This window comes from Grammomys surdaster, unplaced genomic scaffold (assembly GCF_004785775.1).
Source record: "Grammomys surdaster isolate TR1022 unplaced genomic scaffold, NIH_TR_1.0 501, whole genome shotgun sequence".
In the NCBI taxonomy this organism is placed as follows: domain Eukaryota; kingdom Metazoa; phylum Chordata; class Mammalia; order Rodentia; family Muridae; genus Grammomys; species Grammomys surdaster.
This window is the reverse complement of record NW_021604920.1, coordinates 67,948-90,958: the sequence shown is the minus strand read 5'-3', so window position 1 is coordinate 90,958 and position 23,011 is coordinate 67,948. Positions and strand designations below refer to the sequence as shown.

The 23,011-nt window shown below is 37.8% G+C and overlaps 1 protein-coding gene across 2 annotated transcripts in view; it reads right to left on the bottom strand.

Annotated features, from left to right (window-relative positions):
- Nucleotides 1-1,100: 1,100 nt before the first annotated feature.
- LOC114633040 (cytochrome P450 2J3-like) overlaps nt 1,101-23,011 on the bottom strand; it is a 26,435-nt gene continuing 4,524 nt past the window's right edge. Inside the window, exons 2-9 of one of the 2 annotated variants that reach the window (XM_028781660.1) lie at nt 16,569-16,731; nt 14,958-15,107; nt 14,250-14,410; nt 10,631-10,807; nt 8,525-8,666; nt 5,963-6,150; nt 3,258-3,396; nt 1,101-1,279 (exon numbers count right to left, since the gene is read on the bottom strand). In XM_028781660.1, coding sequence (XP_028637493.1) covers nt 1,101-1,279; nt 3,258-3,396; nt 5,963-6,150; nt 8,525-8,666; nt 10,631-10,807; nt 14,250-14,410; nt 14,958-15,107; nt 16,569-16,731 — 1,299 coding nt within the window. The remainder of the gene's footprint in view (nt 1,280-3,257; nt 3,397-5,962; nt 6,151-8,524; nt 8,667-10,630; nt 10,808-14,249; nt 14,411-14,957; nt 15,108-16,568; nt 16,732-23,011) is intronic. The other variant, XM_028781661.1, reaches the window with a different exon arrangement.

Below are 23,011 nucleotides of genomic sequence, written 5' to 3'. Positions count from 1 at the left end.
GGCTCGTATCCAGGGCTTTGAACTGGTCACCTCTAACATCAATGAACTGCTGTAGTACTTGAAAGGGAATGTATGCTGAGAGATGCATTGTGAGACACTATGGCTTTCACAAGGCAATTTTTTTTCCTCTGTTGATGGGGAGGGCTGCAAGAATGGAGGGTGGTTTCAAGGTGAGCGGGAGATAGTGAGATTGGGGTCCATGATATGAAATTCGCAAAGAACCAAAAAATTAAATAAAAAAGGAAACTGATTTTATTCTACTCACTTTGCCTATGTGTGATTTGGGAAATATCCCTGCTCTGCTGGTTTCCAGGACTACTTGAAAGTAGAACTATACAAGTTAATGAAAGATCTGCCATATAGATGTTTTGTGGCCTGCTTCTGTGGATACTCCCAGAAACTCAGTTCTGGTTCTTTTGCAGCACTTTAGGCTACAATGGGCCAGTAACAAATACGATTGTATCAAAGTAAGACTTAGGCACAGCGATGGCACACTACTTGAGGTGGGATTCACGATGCACTTAGTGTGTATAAATTTAACTAATAATTAAAATTTAGTTTTGAATTTTGATTCCTTTGTAATCCAATTTAATACATTTTCTTTATTGGGGAAATCATCATTCTCCTTGAAACTTTTAGATGAAGAGGTATGCCATCGAGCTCATAAATGATTTGCCTACTGCCAAATTAAGGGACCAGGAATTCAGAAATTTAATTCAATTTCTTAGCTCAATTTCTTCAATATTTCTTGAACAACCTTCATTCTGTAACATCTTTCTCCTCTTATGTGACCAAGGCCCAGAAGATTCAGAGCATACACCAATTCTTCTTGTTCTCTCTCTCTCTCTCTCTCTCTCTCTCTCTCTCTCTCTCGCTCTCTCTCTCTCTCTCTTTTTCTTTTTTTCTTTCTTTCTTTTTCTTTTTTTTTTTTGTTTTTTGAATCAGGGTTTCTCTGTGTAGCCCTGGCTGTTCTGGAACTCACTCTGTAGACCAGGCTGGCCTCGAACTCAGAAATCTGCCTGCCTCTGCCTCCCAAGTGCTGGGATTAAAGGCATGTGCCACCACTGCCCGGCTCTTTTTCTCTCTTTTCTTCTCCAGCATCACAGCCTAGGGACAGCACAGATACGGTGGCTTACTGGGGTAAGGCTTAGGCCCATTCTGATCTTCAGGCTCAGCTTCTCATTGACTGGGGGCTTGAAGGTAAATTTTTGCAAAAGAGTAGTGAAGAAAATGAACAGCTCAGTTCTGGCCAGGTGTTCTCCGGGGCAAGCTCTCTTTCCTGTAGGACAAAAATAGAAGATGAGTCACTTTCTCAGCTGACTTCAGTATGTCTTGGGACATTGGTTTCCCCACCTTCCTACCACAAATCCTGACCTGACCTCTTGGCTTTGTGTCCAGTTGATAGCTAACATCTTGATTTAGCCATTAGAACCATATTCACATTGATATTTCCTGTTCTTTGGAATTACAATATGTGTCAGACTTATGTTTTCATTTGCTAGCACAGAAAATTGTCAATTCCCCAGGCATCCTGGTGCTTTGCATTGAATAATGATCTGTAGAAGGTTAAACCTGATTTTGAAGCATTCTCATCATTCTGGAAGCCATTGTTCTAGATCACCTCACATCATACACACACACACACACACACACACACACTGTATATTCTTCAAAATGTTTGTATAAATATTTGTATTTGTATACATTTTTGTACCTGATTTCTCATCATACTCTCTATCGAATATTTGGGTTCATGTGGGTGATCACTCATGATCCAGGACAACTCTAGAACTCTACTCTTCTCTTCCTCATTGAACATCCTCATCAAGCATCCCAACAGAACTGCAGCACTCCATCCACACTCTAATCCATATTTAAGACCCCGTCTGTACTGATGTGTTTGTGCTTATGTGTGTCCCTCATGTATGCACGTGTGTGTACATGAAAGTGAATTTCAGAGGGCAGAAGAAGATGTTGATTCTCAATTGCCATAGCAATTATCTGCCTAGTATATGTTGTTGAGGAAATATAATGAATGCAGACCTGAAGAGCTGAGTTATAAATGTATCTGTATGGTGCCAATGTCTTATGTTACATCTGTATTTTTTTGTTACTATGTTTCATTAATCTGTATTCTGTTCATGTATCTCCTGTTACTGGTCATAAATAACCACGACTAACAACCTAGTAAATTCCCAAGATTCCCTGAAAGCATACATATACCATGATATGCAAAGTTAGGATTCAGGGTTAGCTACATGACTGGTGGGCCAACCTTTCTGGGACTATGACTAAACTACTCCTTATCATGAAGCTAAATCTTCTTCATTTGGCGATGATGTGAAATGGTCTCTTTGTTCTTGAGCATGGCTGGGCAGGTGGGAACTTGTGTTTCAGTATGGAGCATGTGATTAAAAATTTAGCCTGTGTAATGGGTAGTCTTGGTTTTATCATGGAGGTTTGAGTGAGAATAGCCCCCATATGCTCAAATATTTGAATGACTAGTAAACAGGGAATGAAATTGTCCTGAGAAGAATTAGGAAGTATGGCCTTGTTGGAGGAGTGACTAGAGCTCCCCTCTCCCTCCCTTCTTCCCTCCCTTCCCTTGTTTCTCCCTTCCCCTCTTTTCCACTCCCTCTCCCTGTACCTTTCTCTATCCATTTTCTTTCTCCCTCTCCAAGGCACCCCCCTCATCTGCCTGTGGATATAGATGTAAAATTCTCAGCTAATACTTCAGTGTTATGCATGTCTGCTTCTTCCCATAATGATCATGGACTAATCCTATGAATCTAGAAGCAAGCCTCCAATTAGATGCTTTCTTTTATAAGAATTGTTTTGGTCATTGCATCTTCTCACATGAATAAAATAGTAATCAATTCAAGTACCATCTTGATTGTGACACCATTCAGAAGTGGTAGAAAATTTAGTAGCTATGTACCTAAAGTAGATCATTTGAGTCATGTCCCTACTGGGATAGATGCAAACTAGGAGCATCATTTTCTAGGTTTCTGGCAACCATGTGGTCACCATGTTCTTCAGCCAAAAACTTCTAAAACGTGCACATTGTCACTTCAAACATAGGCTTAGTGACTAGCTGCCCATAGACTAGGGGCTCTGAAACCATGAGTCAAACAAGACCTTAGCTGCAGTGGGTGGAGCTATATGGAGATGGTCAAATAGAACAGATATTTCTAGGCAGAAGAGAAGGGAAGGAATGAGGTGGAATTCTGACAAGTTTCCTTCTCACTACCACTCACCCATTGAGAATGGCAGAAAAGATTCTCTCATCTTAAAGTGTCCATTCTCCAAAAAGTGCTCTGGATTGAAGGTGTCTGGAGTGGCCCACTCTTTGGGGTCTCTGTGCAGAGCAGTCAAATTGATGAGGATCATCTTGCCCTAAAAGAGAAATCCAAGATCCAAGGATTGAAGTATGGATCTAGACACAAGGGATGGGGCTTCCCAATATCTCATTCTGATTTAAACTCTAAGCTCTCTCAAAAACCTGTCCTTAGTGCAGATCAATGATGAACAGTGTGTGCTTAGCATATTTCATGACATTAGGCTTATTTTTATTATAAAATGCTGGCCTGTGGGACTAGGTCAGCATATGGTAGGGAGAAGGCACGTGGCCATCCATGGGAAGATAAAGGACTAGAGGTAAGTAACCTTCAATGCAGCTACTTCTTACAGTGAGGACTATGGAAGATCTGCAAAAGAAAATAGTGTGTCTGCCATCTCATCCTCTCTCTTCTTAGCCCTCAGCAGCTTCTGTACCCAGTCTCTCAGCAGGGTTAGGAAAACATCAAGCATGTAGAGTAAGCAAGCAGAATCTACACCAGTCTTCCTGGCATGGTGCCCAGATTCTCCAATGTGTGCCTTTACTTCATACTGTCTCATCCACCCCATCCAATTCACAAACCATTCTTTCAATCTCTCTTGGTTGTGCTATGTCAGTTATTATTTGCTCCCACCTCCTTGATACCTTAGATCTTCATGTATTTCACACCTGACAATGCTTATGTCATGAATACAAACTAAAAGCTATACACTTGTATCTCCCATCATTTTCATTGCCTACTCTGGAAGATTACCTCAGTCTTACAATAAAAAGACATTCTTTGATTCTCCACAGCCAATTTTCCCTACTGCCTAAGATGACATATGCTGATATTTACTTTCTCAATTTTGCAATCATTCAAATTCCATTTAGTATCCTTGACATGAACCCTAATCCTCCCTCATGTTGTCAGACTAAAATCTACTACTTTCATTCTCCAAACCTGCATGTTTTACTTTAGAACCTCTCTTATTCCTTCCCAGGCTTCATCTGCTTCTAGACAGTGCCAGGATGCTTTCCTCTGGACATTCCCATGATTTATAATCAGGCACTTACAAGGTCACATTTTTCAGGATGTTTTACAGACAGATAATCGTAAGATAAGATTATCTTAAGATAAACAAAATGTATAACTGTTATATGGAGTGATAAGTTCTGCATGATTGACCTCTTCCTGTAAGGACTATACATTATTCTGTGTCATGATAGACATATAGGAATCAATGCATTGAGAGATTAACAATTTTCTTAGAGCCACACAGAGGACAGAGCTGCAGCCATTTCAGGAACTAGGTCCTTGTAAAATTAAAGCCATGGCTCCTTGACTCACTTTCATATTATCCAGTCAGTTTGTCAGTGTCTATAGGTGATAGTATATTTGAAATTGACAATCCATTGTAAAGGTCATAAGTGAAGGTTTTCTGTTTCTAGGTGTTATAGACATGGTTTTATTTGTGTTTCCAGGAGAGACTCTTCTGCTCCAAACTCTGAGGACTTTCCTGAGAACAACACATTCTGAGTAATTTATAATTGTCTAGGAGATTATAATAGAATTCCAGTGAGAGTAGCTGTGAGGGCATTTCCATAGCTTATTATCTAATGGCAGTAGAGCTTCCTGATATGCGGCACCTTAGTCAACACTGAAGAACTGGGTAAAATAAATGGAGTGGGAAGATAGCCTCCCGCAGGCTTTCTTATTGCTTCCTGGCCACCAACATGAAGAAAGATCTACTGTGCCTCCCCCTTGGTGCCATGCTGAACTGAAACCTTGGGCATTTTATTTTGCTACTGTGAAGAAATGTTTTGTTATCTTTGGTTCACAGTGTGGAGAAAGAATGGAAAGGATAATAATTGTGCCTTGGACAGAAAGAGTATGATGTGGTCAAGAGAGCTCTCTTCAGAAATCCTGAGTAAATCATGAGCTAAGATCTGAGAATAGAGGGATGTAAGAGTGATCCATGCATAAAAGTATACAGGAGATCTTTCAATGTCTAATATAATCATTAGTACAAATAATCAGAACAGGTTTAATCCCAAATAAATGGCTAGGACATTTTATATTGTAGTAGAGGGACTTTATGTAAACTTATTTCACAGTCACAATTTCTACTAAAAAGAAGAAAGAAGAGATCAATACTCATGTAAAAGAGATTAAGAAATTTTGAAATACATAAGAATTCTCAATACATGTTTTCTTGGCAACTGCCTGTTTTTTTCTGTCCCTTTCTAAGAATTATTATTTCACTTTGGACTAGATTTCTTTATGAGATAGAAAGTTCTCAACTGTGGGAGAGTAAGAAAATACTAGAAAACCACCTATGAGCTTGCATATGGCATCGGAATGTTTACTCTTGTGAATGAACATTAGCAAGAGGGTGTTCTTTAGTAAATAAAGCTGTCTTTGACTAAGCAAATTCAACCAAGGAGTCTCCATTTCTGTATTTCCCAAGATACACGTAAACAGCACTTAGGCACACAGGAGGAATGCTTATGCTCTGTTATGAATAAAATCTCTCTTTAATTTTAAATGCTTTCTTTGGGGGGGAATAAATTTTACTTTTATGATTAGGTTCCTCAAATAACGAACAATGAACTGGAGATCGGAAGCTGATAATGTAAGTTTACCTTAGGCAGGTGGAATCCTGCCAAAGTGGTATCAGCTGTCACTTCCCTGGGAATACTCAAGGGTATGATGTTGCCCATCCTCTGCACCTCGTGGACGACAGCATTTGTGTAGGGCATAGAGTCTCTGTCATCTGTGCTTGGCTGCCTCCATTGTCCAATCACTCCATCAATCTCAGTGTGTACTTTTTCTGAAAGAAAATAAGGGTCCTATCATCTTCAAAGTATAGTGCTTTCTTGTGAAGACAGAAGAGTAGTGTCCAAGATGTTGTCTTTTTACGTTTTATTCAGTGTTCTGTTTACCAAGAAACACCATGTTCCTCATCTTCTCAATAAACTCCTATGGAAACTGTCAACTCTGATTTTCCTTGTGCTTAAGACATAACCACAGATTTCAACCTACTCAGGACTGAATAGATCTGATTAGCATGACTAAGCTCAGAACAGTACCCATTCAGGCTTCTGCATATAAATTCTCTTAACCAAAGGGTTTAGAAAAATAAGGGTTCATTACTTAGAGTTTGAGGATCACCATATCTACAATAAAGGTATTAGGAGATTTGTTATCTGATAAGGATTGATATTCTGTCTCTAAATGAGGAAACTTTTTTGTGTACCAGTGTTCAAAGGAAGAGAGGGGTTCTTTGGTTCTTATTTTTTTTTTAAAAAAGAAGTATTTAAAATATTTTCTATTTGTGAGCACTTGCACATGTTCCAAAGTGAAAAAGTGATGTTCACAGGACAAATTGCTGGAGTCAGTTCTCCTCCTGTACAATCTCGTTTGTAGGGGGTTGAACTCAGGAGGTCAGGCTTGCAGCTATCCATTTTGCTAGCTGAACCATCTCATTGACATGTCTGGTATCTCTTTCAAAGTCACTTAAGTAGTTCACAAAGCTAGCCAATCCACTGGTAACAGAATTTCAGGAGATGAGTTCATAGGGAGGACATACAATTTAAAACCACTGAGCATCTGTAGACTGTGATTACTTAAGGAGATGTATCAAACTGGAAGGTATATTGCAAACTTTTACTGAGTATTTTTGCTTCTGAAGCTACTGACATTCTCCTAGGCTCAGTCTCATTTTTCACCACTTTACTCATCTGTATCCTAAAGATAGGACTTTTTCTAAGAATTATTTGATAATATGCAGTCTGATATAAGTGTAACAGAATTTGAAATTGCTAGGTTTTCTCCCTAAATTTTCCCTATTTTGAATCATATTGGGGGTTCTACTGTTGTACCACTAAAAACACACTTTCCTAGATTTCTTTTGGAGTCAAAGTCTCCTGACTTTGCTCTCTAGTGCTTGACTTCCTGCATAGATTCAATCAGTAATAATAAAGTTTCATGTTTATAAATTAGTTTTGGTTATAATATATCACAACAACAGAATTGTAGGTAACATATATAGATTGAGACAGAGATATAGATATAATGATATATACATTTTGATCAATAAAGAAAACGTTGGCCATGAAATATAGCTCAGCATATAAACAGACAGCTATGCGAACATGAGAATCTAAGTGTGATCCCTAGGGTTCATGTAAAAATCCAGATATGGTGGCACATATTCCTATTGACAGTGCTCTGGGGAGGCAGAGATGGACAGATTTCTGTGCCTCACTGGCAAGAAGCCTTGTCTACTTGGTAAGTGCCAGGGCAGTGAAATGCCCTGTATTACAAAGTGAATGAAGCTTAAGAAATTACCAGATGATCTTTACTAATGGGAGACATTATGATCACTGCTCTTATTTTCATCGCATGGCAGAATAGTTGGCTTGAGTGTGCTACAATGACTTACACTTCATACATAACCTTTTATCAGGATTTGAAGAAATGCTCTATGACATGAAGAGTATTCTTATCTCTCACCAGAAAATGTGTTCTATAATCAGAGGAATAATGTGATGGGATGGGCCACTATTTCTGAAGGTGCGAAAATCCCTGTGAAGATGTAGTAACTACATATCTTGATGGAGGTAAGGCAGCAAATTGCCAAGCATTAAATTCTTGGCAGAATTTAAAACATATTTGGGGTAGTATCTGAGAAAATTGTTCTGAAATCTCAAGAAATTGAATAGTACATTTCTGGTAAATATAAAGCCCAAACCCTACTTAGAGGTAAGATTAAAGGCAATGCTAATGGAGAAAATGGAATGCAGGGATGCACCATGCAAAATATGTGTGGTAACATAAATTTGTTGCAAGGTATCAAACAAAGTCATCTGGAGGGTATCCAGGGCAAAATAGGATGGCAGTTCTGTAAAGGAAAAATGAGCTGAGCGGATTTTTATGAGACACTCACACTCTTTGATGGAACCTACCACAAAGACAGCTGACTTCTCTATTTAGCTCTAGGACTGAAGCTTCTTTAAAGACAGATTACAAAGTCTGTACAATCCTGACAGGACATGAGAAGGCCATGACCTTTCTCCACAACACCTTGTCTCAAAGCTGTTCTTTGTTTTTCCACTCCACTATTCTATCTTCTGGCCCCATCTAAGTAACAACTTTCAGAAGTCCCATTCTGCCTTTTCCAGGTACATTCAGCACATGCTCACCTTGGACTTCTGGGTAGAGGGCCATGTAGAGCAGAGCCCAGCGCAGTGTTGTGGATGTTGTCTCTGTTCCAGCAAGGAAGAGGTCCAGAGTGCTGCAGATGAGGTTTTCTTCATTGAAACTTGTAGTAGTCTTATCTGGGTACTAGAATGGCATTGTGTACTTTTTAAAAGAGAGTTTCCTCTTTGTTTTATTAATTAACTAATTTATTTATTTATTATTCTCTTTGTTCATGTTCTCCAGTTAATTTTATATTTTTATTGATGAATTAATTTATTCATTTACATCCTAAAAACTGCCCTCCTATCCCAGTCATTCCTCCATATCCCTATCACTTGTCCTCCCTTTTCAACCCCTCACCTTCTCCTCTGAGATGGAGGGTAACTTCTCTAAGTATCTCCCCACTCTGGAGCACTAATTCTTTACAGGTTTAGCCCCATCTTCCCTGACTTAGGGCAACCAGGCATTCCAGTTGGGGAATGGATTCCACAGACAGGCAACAGCTTTAGGGATAACTTCTGTTCCAATTGTTGGAGGATCTACATAGTGACTTAGCTGCACATCTGCAACACATACATTGGGGTTGTCAGTCCAGCCTGTGTACACTTTTTGGTTAGTAGCTCAGTCTCTGAGAGCTCCCAAAAGTCCAGTGTGGTTAACTTTTAATGACTACTTTTATTTTTCTTAAAGATTATAGGACTGTTCTGATAGTTTACTTGATCTTGATTTGGGAGTTGTATCTGTCTAGAAAATCATTTTATTTAAATTTTCCAATTTATAGAATGGAGGCTTTTGAAGTGGGACATAATGATTTTTTGAATTTCCTCAGTCTCTGTGGTTATGTCTCCCTTTTTATTTCTGATTTTGTTTATTTGGATACTGTCTCTCAGCCTTTTCAGTTAGTTTGGCTAAGGGTTTGTCTATCTTGCTGATTTTCTCAAACAACCAGCTTCTAGTTTTGCAGATCCTTTGTGTTGTTCTTTTTGTTTCTAGTTGATTGATTTCAGCTTTGAGTTTGACTATTTCCTTGACTAGGGGAGGTACTCAACATTGTAAAAGGTCCTAGGTTCTACCTTCTGCTTCCTGGTACACAATGATGTGCAGACCCCAGCACACCCCTTGACATTGACACCATAAACTAAGACAATCTGCCAATCCTTCTCTGTGAGAACAGATCAAATGTACCCCTGAAGTTTTGAACCAAAAACTTCAACCCCTCAAATTGTTTTTGCTACGTCATGTCACAATGATACACAGGCAACACATATATGCAAACAACTGTTTTCCAGCCTTTATGTGATTATAGAGTCATGATGTGGGGACAGAGGAAGGCAGAGGCACCACCCAAACTTTGAAATTAATCTCCAGCATTCAATCAAACTCAATGTTGACTGAGATGGGGTGCATGACTACCTTTGGATTATCTCATCTAAAACTAGAGTTCTGAAGTTTAATTACTACTTTTACTTTGTGTATTTCTTCACCTAAGGGCAAAGTGCAAGTAGGGGCATAGGGATTCATTATCTCCATTTTTATGAACTCATTCCAGTGTGCAATGAACCACTTCCTTCTAATGATATTCCTGATATACTTCTTTATTCATTTCTAAAATACTATTTCTAATTGATATTTTCACAGTGTGTTAATCAGAAATCTACAAGATTCACAGATCATGATTTTATAAGCTTTGCATGTTGCTGATAAGCTAAAACTGACTTTGCAAGTGTGATTCTTTTTAGAGAAGAAATACTACCCTGGATTATCTTAATTACTGGGATACTTGATAAGAACCAGGGAGAAGAGATGCAAAGATGGAAGCAGATGAAGAGAGGAAATAAGATGCTACATACTTGGTACTGAATACAAAGGAAGGGAGATATAGCCAAGGATATATAAAGTGCCCTTTGCGAGCTTGGAGCATCCTTGTGATGGAGTCTCTATAATCCTCAAAAGAAGATTGCTTGGCTAACAGGCATAGGGATTTATTTAGTAGTGAATCAGTGCAGTGTTATACCCTTAAATATATGACAGCATGGTGTAAGGTCTGCTAGAATATTCTAAACCACCATATTTTTTTTCTAAGAACACCTAGGCAACATTTTCCTCACCTTTGTCATTTCTTTAAGGAAAGCATCAATGAAGTCTCTTGGCTCATCAGGATTCCAATCTTTTCGGTGACTATCAATTATACTTCCCACAATCATTTTCAGTTTTTCCCAGTTTCTGAAATCTGTTTGATGTGGTCCAGGAAGATATTTAAATATGGATGGAAAGGCATTGTAGAGCTTATAAAGAAAAATAAGAAAATATTGGAGATACCATGGAATAACTTTTCCACATTTTTAAATAATCTTGTCCTTTCCCCTTTGTGGTAACATCCATGCCATCTTGGTTTCAAGTCTTCCTCTCACCGCTTCATATCATGCATTTTAACTGTGCCTTGCAAAATATGTAAAGCAACAGATCATTTTAATCATCCCAGCTTTTTGCTTCCTGGTGTACTCCAACATTTCTCCCATTTCTGAATGTTGGCATACAATTAAACATTTTCTTATTTCCACCATTAATGCATTTTCAAATCATTTTGCCCACATTTTCCATAGAGAACATTTAACAATGTGATCATATGGATTCACTTTTTGTCTTACAATCCTCAAAAGCCATCTACTTCACTCAGTGTCAAACAGTACTTTGTATATATAAGCGCTACAGAAGTAGAACCTTTCAAATCTCCATTATATTCCTCTGTACTGTCCAACCATCATGGCCTCTGAATCACATTGAGGGCATTTCTATTTCAAGTCATTGAAGTTGATTTTCATAGGGAATATATAATATCTCTGAAATTAACATGGGCCCTGTCATTTACATCATGAAAGTAATGCTCTGAAGTCAAGTGCTTGAAGCTTTGCTATTTGATTATTGTCAAGAAGATAGGCATCTTTTCACGTACATTCTAACTGGGAGGAGGTTTAAGCATTTATTTTGCCATCAGAAAATTACCACTAGTATGTGTTGTTCAGGTAGCTACACATGGTTCTGCCTCCAACATGATTTAATATCTGTATTAAAGATACAGATAACAATCTTTAGTTAAGTAAAATAGATGGTGACTATAATTCCAATAATACTTTGTAGTATATAGATAATATGGCACAGCGTAAAATCAACACTTCAAGGAGTCAGATGTGTGCTGTTTATTCTATGAACTTCAGGTTTGACAGCACAACAATATTAAACATTTTTAATGTTATTAATAGTGTTAAAATAGGTCAATATTTATTTTTAATATTATTCATAACATTAAGGTATATTAACACTTAATACTGATAACATTAAATATATCAATGTTTAATATAATTAATAATATTGAGTAATATTGATAGTAGACTCCTTACTAGTGGAGTCTCACTCTCTTTGCCAACTGAATGTTTTTAAAGATACACAGCATTTTACAGAGTTCTGGTGGACTGGGCTCTATTTTGCTTGTGTAGTTTTATATAAATACATTTCTATTTGTACTTTGTTTTCTTTCAAACCTCAGTTTCTTTGCTGCACATGTCTTGCATGCTACTGACCTTTTAAAATGTTATTGGTTTTCTCATTGATTTTTCTGACTTTTTCCCTGTAAAAACCAAGTAATTGTACCAGATTTCAGATATCCTGCTGTATACTTTTATATGTAGAGAGTCATTGAGATAATTCATTGACATGTACATTTGAAGTGTCTATCAAAGTGTCTAATATAATTTCCTATGCCAAAAATGTTTGTTATAACGCTGCCACAACAAACTCAAATTTATGAAAGCAGTTCTAACAGGAAAGTTCATAGGACCACATGCCTCCATGAAGAAATTATGAATTTCTCTAACAAGTTTAAACTATACCTGAAAGGTCTAGAAAAAAGAAGCAAGTACAACAAAGAAGAGTAAAAGGCAGGAAATAACCAAAATCAGGTTTAAAATCAATCAATTAGACAAAAAGAAAACGATACAAAGAATTGAAGAAATCAATTCCTGGTTCTTTGAAAAAAATCAAGATAGACAAACCCTTAGCCAAACTTCCCAAAGGACAGAGAGACTGTGTCTAAATAAACAATATCAGAAATGAAAAGGGAGACATAACAACAGACGCTGAGAAGTTCAAAGAATCATTGAGTCTTACTTCAAAGCATGTATTCCAAAAAATTGGAACATTTTAACACAATGGATGATTTTCTAGAGAGGTACCGCCTTCCAAAGTTAATAGTCTTATAGCCCCTAAGGAAACAGAAGCAGTTACTAAACATCTCACAACATCAACAACAACAACAAATTCAACAACAACAACAACAATAACTCCAAGGCCAGGTGGTTTTAGTATAGAACTATACCAGACTTTCAAAGAAGAGCTAATAAAACTCCTCAAACTAGTCTACAAAATAAAAACAGAAGGAAGTCTGCCAAACTCATTCTCTGAAGCCAGAGTCACTCAATACTTAAGCCACACAAAGACTCAATATAAGAGAATTTCAGACCACTTTCTCTTATGACCATTGATTCAAAAGTACTCAATAAAATACTTGCAAACAGAATTCAGGAACACATCAAAAACATCACTCAAGTAAACTTCATCCCAGGATTGCAGGGACTGTTAAGTATACAAACATTCCACCAACTTAATCCACCATATAGATAAACTGATTGAAAAAATTACATGGTTATTTCATTACACGCTAAAAAAGCCTTTGACAATATCCATCCCTGACTTCAAGCTGTACTACGGAGCAATAGGGATAACAAAAGTATGGCATTATTAGTGCAGAAACACACACATTGACCAAATGGAATCAAATCAAAGACTCAGAAATAAATCCACACATCTATGGACACTTGATTTTTGTTAAAGAAGCCAAAGTCATACAACAGAAGAAAGCATCTCCAACAAATCATGCTGATCTAATTGGATGTCTACATGTAGAAGAATGCAAATAGATCCATATTCATCACCCTGTCCAAAACACAAGTCTAAGTGGATCAAGGACCTGAACATAAAACTGGATACACCAAATCTCATAGAAGAGAAATAGAGAAATAACCTTGAAAGCAATAGTTTGGGCCCATGGGGGCTCACAGAGACTGAACCACCAAGCAAAGAACATTCAGGGTTGGATCAAGGCCCCCTATACAACAGTAGTAGATGTGCAGCTTTGCCTTCTTGTGACTACTCTAACAATTGGAACATGAGCTATCTTTGAGTATGCTGCCTGCTTTTGGATCCCCTTTCCTTGACTGGACTGCCTTGCTGGGCCTCAGTAGGAGATAACATGCTTAGTCCCAGTACAACTTGATATGCTAAGAATGGTTGGTCCATACAGAGACCTTCTCCTTCTCTGAAGAGAAGAGAGTGTTATGGGAGGATTGAATTGTGAAGGTAGAATTGGGAAGAGAGTGGGGGCTGCAATGTGGATGTAAAATAAAGAAGTTTAAAAAAAATTAATGAAAAATAGAAGTAATACTCCCACCTTTATGTATATATCATTATAAATGTTAAAATAGTTCATATAAATGCTATAAATATTTTGCATATGCTAAAATCATATATTGTAAATAGGTTTAGTATCAAACTAAACTTTTAAGACATAATATTAATTTCAAAAATTCCCCCAAATAAAAAGTTAAACCTATTTTTTTTGAAACAGTCTCAATGCAATATACTTTTGAAAATATGCAAAGGCAGGTTACTTACCACTAACGTCACTGATGCTGCAGAACACAAGGTCGCATCTATTAACTTCATTAGTTCCTGAAACTGACTGTCCTCATACTCAAAGCGCTCCCCAAAGGTGATGGAGCAAATGATATTGGAAACTGCATTGTTGATCCTAAAGTGAGGGTCAAAAGGCTGTCCTGGAGATGGAGATACGAGAGCATTGAGTCTTTTAAAGATATTAATTCTTCCCCCCTTCTCTCTTTCTCTCTCTCCCATTCTCTCTCTCTCTCTCTCTCTCTCTCTCTCTCTTTCTTTTTCTTCCTTTCTTTCTTTCCTTCTTTCTTCCTTTCTTCCTTCCTTCCTTCCTTCCTTCCTTCCTTCCTTTCTTTCTTTTTCTCTTTTTATTTAATGAAGGTTCTACTCTGTATGTCATAAAATATACGCATTAGAGGATAATGTGGGAATCTCTGGCCACAGCCCCCTACATGGAACCCTGCATGATTAAAGGACACTGGCAATATGTAGGAAGTCACATAGATAATCAGGCTTTATGGTCAACAATTGTTTAATGACCCATTTGTGTGCTTAGCTACAGAGCATCTGGAGCAGGGACATGGCTACTTGTTAACTATTCCATCTTCAGTGCCTATAACACTGCAGGCCAAGGACAACATTTATCTAATAATTAGGTGCTCAATTAACGAAATTTCTAGAACTTCCTGTACCAACCTATGAAATGCCCACCTTTCTCCTCTTCTATGACCTTCACAAGATGCTGGGCCTCTTCCTGTATGCGCTGCTCTAAGCTCTTCTTCCCTAAACCAAAATTCTTGAGTATCGTCAGTGCAAACCTTCTTTGCTCCTTCCATGTCTGGCCACTAGAAAAAACAATTCCTGTAAAAAGAGAGACTCAGCATCATGATATTTTGATTCTAGTTTTAAAATATGTAAAACAAAAAACTGTATTAGGTGCATGTATAGATGAAATGAAGGGCAAATATGGAAATTCACAGCGATCTATGGCTTCTCTCTAACTTCAGTCCTTAAGGTTATAATGTCCCTGCTTCAGTCTAACCTGCTGTCATTTTTTTGTCAAGTTGAGTGTTCAAATGCCTTCTTTTATAGTTACAATGATAGTATCTTTGCTGTCATGCCTGTGTTCTTTATCTAGCATCCTGAATGAGCCTTAAAATGTGGAGTCTGATTTTATACTCTCTCCAACACCACGCAAAAGCTTCTCTTACAGATATGATGAAAATTAAGAGCCGGGCTCTGTCCTGCCCATCTCAACAGTTTTCTATCCACTTAAATATGGCCTTCAGATACTACATGTCACTCAATGAGATTAATTTTTACCTATCCTGCTCACTATCAATCACTTAAAACCATAAGTGTGCTAATCATAGCAGATAAGGTAGTCGGTGGTGTACAATTTATGGTTGATTGTTTCAAGAAGAAATTAGGAAGTAGCTAAAGTGAAGCCTTTGCAGGTCAATACATTTGAAGACTGTTTTCAACTGTCAAAGACATAACTTGATTTAATTATCTTTTTGTGATCTCATGTCAGTCTATTCTAACACTATTTGGACGGCTAGAGATGCCTGTGTGGCATGGCCTGGATGATGCAGTTTAAGGAACCATAGGAAGAGCAGCAGCAGCAGTAGGAAGGTGCCTCACATCTGTTTTGGTAAGGCAGAGTGTTGGAGCGGGAAAGAGAATGAGAACGCATATGTCTGGCTGTGGAATGTGCTGCTGTTACTATGTCTCTAGAGTTAGTCTACAGACATGTGGTTTTTTCAAGTCTCTCTTAGAGGGATATGCTCTCAGTCCCCTGATGGCTACTTTCACTGAGGAAATATGGTAACAGCTGATTTAAAGATAACATTTCCTTTCTTTGGATCCCTTTCCTCTAACCGGGATGCTTTGTCTAGCTTCAATAAATGAAGTTATATCCAGCCTTACTACAACTTGATAAGCCAAGTAGGGGTGATATCCATGGGAGGCCTATCCTTTTCTGAGGAGAAGGGGAAAAGGTGTGGGTAGCGGTATGATAAAACAATAAAATTCATTTCATGAAGGGTTTGGTTCATAGAAATGTTGTAGAGTTACAGACTTAGAAGTATCTTTAACATAGCAAAACCAAACCTTATATTGTACCAGAAACCTAATGGTATCTGTACTTTTTTCACTTTTAAAAGTTTCATAAATGTGCAATGCATCTTGATCCTCTAGTTTTCCTACTCCCTGCCTCCAGCTCTCCATGGATCCTTCCCACATGAGTCCCATTTTCCACCTCAATTCATGTCTTATTTTTAATAACCCAATGAATTCACTATTGCTCCCAGTTAAACTTACCATTGTCTTTAAACACATGTTCCCTGCTAGGTATCCTGGGGCGTTTCAAAAAGTTTTGTTCCATGTCAGTGCAAACTTCTTTGATTAAGGGAAGTCCAGTTATAATCACTGAAGAGATGTTACCAAAATCAAGACTAATTAGGTTTCCATATTTCTTCACAAACTGAAAAACATTTCAATAGTCAGTTGAGTGTAGTTGTATCAAGGAGAGGCAGACATGTGCGTTCAGTGGGACTTGTGTTTAGGGGCCTATATGTTAATTAAATAGAGCAATGCCCCTTGGTCCATGGATGTACTTTTGAAAATCATTTTGCCTCCTCCTGACTTACTCTATTTTTAAACATGGAATATATTCTATAGAAACTGTAATGATATAGGTGAGAATGATTTGAGTAGTATTCTATCTTGTGTTTCCAAAAGAAGGAACAAGGATATTAAGTGTCAACAAATTATTCAGGTTTCTAGCTGAAGCATTCTAAATCTAGCAAAGGCAGAGACATGTAACATGACAAGGGCTGAGGAAGATCTTTCATGTTTTGTACAGCTTTCATGGACTTCTTACAATTTCAAATGCCTGTTTATCTAAAGAATAGTGCTGTCTATTCAGTGTAGGACCATGAAAGGCAGCCTGATTCTTGGTTGAGCTAAGGTTGGAAACCCCAGTGACCCTGAGGAATAGTAAGGGTTTTGTCTTGTTCCCAGACAGTAGGCTCCTGACAGTAGGCCACAGCCCTCCATAGATTTGTAGCTATTACTCACATAAGAGCAGTGCCCCCCAGCTCTTCCACAGGTAGAGGACATGACCACAAGTCACATAGCCTTAAGACAGATCATCATTTTAATGAGTTTTCTAAATGCCTGAAGGTACCCAATTAAGGTTTCTTTCCCAGACACTCCTCTCTGAAAATGGGGTACTGTTTTTTATTAATGTTGTTTTGTTTTTTTGTTTGTTTTCTTTATTAAAACAACCAATTTATTCATTCTTTCTAAAGATCAGAACTCTTTTATTTTGTTCATTTGTTTGTTTGTTTGTTTTGTTTTTCCGAGACAGGGTTTCTCTGTATAGCCCTGGCTGTCCTGGAACTCACTCTGTAGACCAGGCTGGTCTTGACCTCAGAAATCTGCCTGCCTCTGCCTCCCAAGTGCTGGGATTAAAGGCATGTGCTACCACTGCCCAGCAAGATCAGAACTCTTAAATCGAAATATTCACATGGCCATACTCCCTTCAAAGTCCCAAGGGCATGTCTTTCTAGAAACTTATAGCTAATGGTGGCTGTAGTAATTTTCTTGCTTATTCCACTACGACAATAAAAGCCTTAAAACCATGGACTGCCCCTTATTATGGGGATCCGCTATGGGGAGCCATAGAGAAGGCCTTCACCTAGGCTTCTCTCTGCTCTTAGCCAGGACCACCAAGCCAAGATGCCTGCTCACCAAGGCAAGGACATTCTTCCCGAGGGATGCAGCTGGAGCACTCTCTACTTCTCCCTTTCAGCCTCATACCCCTGGCCCCCACTCCTTTCTCAGCTCTTCTAAGCCTCCTAGCAGCTTTCAAGAGCCTGAGAACCAGATTGGCAGGCCCCAGGATTCCCAAGCCAGCTCCTGCTGTCCCAGGGATCTCAGACTGTGCTTTCTAAGAGTGGTGTCCCAGGACTTCTGGTAGCCTGATGCCCTCCTGGCACCTGCATGGGGAAAACACAGTCAAAACTCCAGAGCATTCTGCCTCACTGAGCGGCCTGAGCTCTGTAACTGGGCAGAAGCAAGACCCCATATAATGCAGCATCTGCCACCCATGAGATGTACATATGTAAATAATGAGACTAACACTGAGGGATTGTGAATATATTTGTGAGGAAATGTACGTTTTAGTAATAGGAATATTCCAGTAATTTCTGCCCTCATTTCCACACTATCATATTTCTAATCAGTTTAAAATTTGAAATTTCTTCTTTATTCATGCATTCCCAATTAAGAACTGAGTGAGCATCGATGTTTCCATAGACTAAATGACGAGGACATAAATGTTTAAAGGAAGCAAAGTCTCTAACCTGGTGTCTAGTGAAAGCAGAGAAATAGGGACTTCCGACCTCAGAGAGTTCAAACTGTCTCTGTACAAGTCTGATATAATAAGTATGGAAAGCTTTAGCAAAATATATAATATCAGTATAGGAAAAAGAATATTCTCTGTTTAACTAATAGTTCAGTGACCCTCAACCTTCCCAGTTAAGTGAATTTTGATGCACTTCATCATATTGTGGGGACCCTCAACCACGAAATGATTTTTTTGTTAAATTATCATTATAATTTTGCTACTGCTATGAATTGTATTGTAAATATCTGGTATAAAAGATATTTGATATGTGACACCAAAGAGGTCATGACCCACAGGTTGAAAACTAGTAGATATGAGAAATAAAATAAAGTATGCAGGCTGAGAGCAGAGATATCACTAGAGATCTAGAATGATGCAAGTAGATAGATTGGCTCTAATGTTCCATAAATGGGGCCACTTGGGGCAGTTTCTATTGTTCAAGTTTCAGATCCCAAGATATGATGGTATTAAAAATCACCCCTCAACAGAATCCTGTGGGGAGGATGATAGCAGCAATAAATGAAGAACCTTGTTTGGTATCTACTGTGTGTCTGAAAAATGAGTGTGCTCTGTTTTCAAAGGCTCAGGGTTACAAACACATGATGAGTCAGGACAAAAACCTACTGGTCCAGTAAGAGAGTCACACTTCCAGAGTGGATGCTCAATATGCCTTGTAATTCTCTTACTTCTTTATAACCATTCTGCCATCATTAAGATAATCCTCATCATTATGAGAAGGCATATAACTTGTAGGTAAAGTATTTTAGCCAACCCCAGATTTTTCTTGCAAAAGAGAAATTTCCAGGCGTTATGTTAGACTTGAAGACAAATGCTTGAATATTGAGTTGTTCCTAGGACCCTGGAGTTTAGTGAAAGATAGAGTGTGGTGAACAGTCATGAAGATGAGGAAGTATTTGAGAGAGTTAATGTTCTTAAAGTTTACAATGTACATAGGTTTTTTTATATGAAAGTGTGTGGGTCATAGCAAAGTATTTTCTACCTGTGTGCTGAAGAGTCAGAACCATTTAAACCCTATCTCTGCCTTTTGTCTACCTGCAACGGTGCTGTCTTGTTTAACTGCAACAGTGGTATCAAGCAGAAGAGTTCAATTCCTTCAGGTATCTTTGGGCTTCTATGCTATGACCATCTTTATGAATTTATACTCTAACACTGAGAGACCTGAACCCATGTTAACAGTGTATAATGTATATAAAACATACATAATGATGTTGTATCATCTTATACTCACTAAAGACAGAGTTTAGAGTCTGTCTTCCTTTTGTTCTTTATCCATAGCCCTTAGTAACTTCTGGCAATACTCCCTGTCTCAGTCTTAAAGGCATAGGCAATAAGTGGATGTCTTTTATTTTAAGAGATATCAGTAATGTATGCATAGAAACCTAGTGATGTTCTAATATTATTTTGTGACTGCACAATGAAGAAGTTCAGGAAAGAGCCAAAATTAGGTTTTAGCTAACTGACCCTCACTGGCAATTTGTAGCACCCAAATTTCATGCTTGAACTTGAGAAGGATCCAGAGGCCAAGTAGTGAGGTGAATACCTTTTTCCACTTTTAGCAACAATATGACTATATATATTTTTAATTGAGCAGAATTATAGCAATAAGTTTTATATTGTTTTCAGGCAAGTAATGATTCTCAAATGTGTCAGTTCTGTTTGCAATAGTTTCATGAAGAACAAAAGGCCCAGTTGATGTCTCAAAATATGCAATGAGGCAGGGCCTGTTTTTCAATATGCACTATTAAATCAAATAAAAATAATTTCAAAAGAGAATAAAAAGAACATAGGCCAGGTTAGCAGAGATTGCTGAATGGTAAGGCTGCTCTTCCATATGATGTGGATCCTATTTCCAGCACTCACATGGCTGCTCAAACTGTTTGTAACTCCCATTCCAGGGAATTCTACATCCTCTTTCAGACTCTGTCTGCACAAGACACACATGTAATACACTGACAAACATTAAGACAAAATAATCATAACTATCCTATCTTTTTAAAAAAAAAGTAAGGACAAAAGGAAAAACATGCATGAAGTGGAGCTAGTCATAAAAAAAAACAAGAATAATGAATTAAAATAAGAGATACAATGTTTATCAAAAGAAATAAAGGAAACTAATAATAGTAATGAAATCTGCAGATGTTCTCAAAGATGGAAGATTCAGCAGAAGGATTGTTTTGAGAAAAAGAGAATTATATTTCAAGGATTAGTGAGGTAAAACACTGAGCAATGAAGACTGACAATGCAATTTGACAAATATTTAACTACATCAAAGTTCTTAAACTTAAGAAGTAACAAAACAATGTTAACCAGAATGAAAACAACCACAAAAAAATAATTATCAACTATCTATCCCAAAAGGAGCAGTTTGAATTTTTCAAGAATTGAGCAGTGAGTGTCCTTCTGCCCTTTGTCTTTCTCTCTGTGTGTACGCAAAAAAATAACTGCCATAGTCTCTGTTTCTAAGATTGAAATGTTGGTTTTTTAAAAATTTTTATGCATTATTATTTAGGTGCATGTGTATGCATGAGTATAAATGTCAAAGTTCATCCCCAAGAATCTTTCTGATGCACCATACACCATTTTTGAGTCAGTTTCTTTAAATGACTCAAAAAGGAAGGCTACAATGGCAATCTAGTAAGCCCTGGAAACTTACTTGTCTGCTCCACCCTAGCCCAGGCATTACAAATGCAGATTATTGCACGGGGCTTTTTGAAATTTGGTTCTGGAGTCAATCATGTATACTGTCATATCATCTGTGAATAGTAATACTTCTTCCTTTCTTATTTATATTCCCTTGATCTCCTTTTGTTGTCTTATTGCTTTAGCTAAAACTTCAAGAACTATATTCAAGAATATTATTCAAGTAATATATGCAAGAACTTCAAATACTAATAGATAGGGATACACTGGGCAGCCTTATTCTTGATTTTAGTGGAATTTCATCAAGTTTCTCTCCACTGAATTTGATGTTGGCTACTCGTTTGTTGTATATTGCTTTTATTGTGTTATGGTATGTGTTTTGAATTCTTGATCTCTCCAAGAGTTTTAACATGAAGATTTGTTTGTGTTTTTGACAAAATCTTTTTCAGAATCTAAGGATAGAAGAAGAAAATATTTTCCTGAGTGAGGTAACTCAGACCCAAAATGACATGCATGGCATGTACTCACTGATAAGTGGATATTAGCCAAAAAGTGCAAAATACCTAAGATTCACCCCGACAGATACTATGAAGACAAATAAATAGGAAGGCCCAAGTAAGGATGCTTAAATCACACTAGAATGGGGAAGAAAATAATCATGGGAGGCAGAGGGAGAACCCCTCCTTGCCTAATAATCTTAAGGAAATTGAAAGAGGGATAACCAATGGCATTTGGGAATGTGGAGGTTGATAGGTTGCCTGTATCCCAGTATGTGCCCTGACATTCAGCTACATATTGGCAACATTAATTGTTAATATTAACAAAAAAGAGCAGCCAAGTAGTGGCTGCGATACAGAGTTCAGAGATGTACTGGTGGATGGGTATGACAAGATAGGTTGAATAAATATATGAAACTTTCAAAGAGCAAATAAAAACGCTGTAATAGAAGTTTGTGCCCTTTCCCATTACTTGGTGATGATACGAAGACAATTTCCTTCTGTTCTTATCTGAGGGTTGGAGATGAAAAAGTACTATATGGCCAGGATGTTATTATGAAAGTATTTTTCCCAGCCTTCTATAGGTATTATTAGTTTGAAGAGTATGGTGGGTATATGTATGCCTTCTTCATTATAGATCTTCAGAATATTTTCCTTAACCATATTTTCCCTTCCCCCTACCAGAATACAACAAATGTAGTTAGTGGAGGACTAGAGCCATAATGCAAAGCAACTAGACTTTTCAAATAACTTTGAAGTACAAAGCAGGCTTTGCATCATGGATATTCAGCATCCAGATCATAACTACAATCATGAGAGGGGAAAATGTTAATCTTGTTAACATCATTATATTTAGGGTTTTTTCTAACAACTAACTAGTAATATATGCAAATATATAATTTATATACCACTTCAGGCTACTAGATTTTGTTCTTAAGTAAGGCATGTTCCAGGGTTGAAGCATAAGGCCCATGGTTAAAAGAGCTTCTGGTTTTTGCAATGAAACAGTTTGGTTCCTAGCAACCACGTTGTTTGCCTCAAAACTGATTGTAACTTCAATTCCAGAGATCCAACTGTACCCACGCTGGCATCTACAGATACATGCTCACACAAACACACCAACACATACCCATACTACACCCCCCCTACAGAGAGAGAGAGAGAGAGAGAGAGAGAGAGAGAGAGAGAGAGAG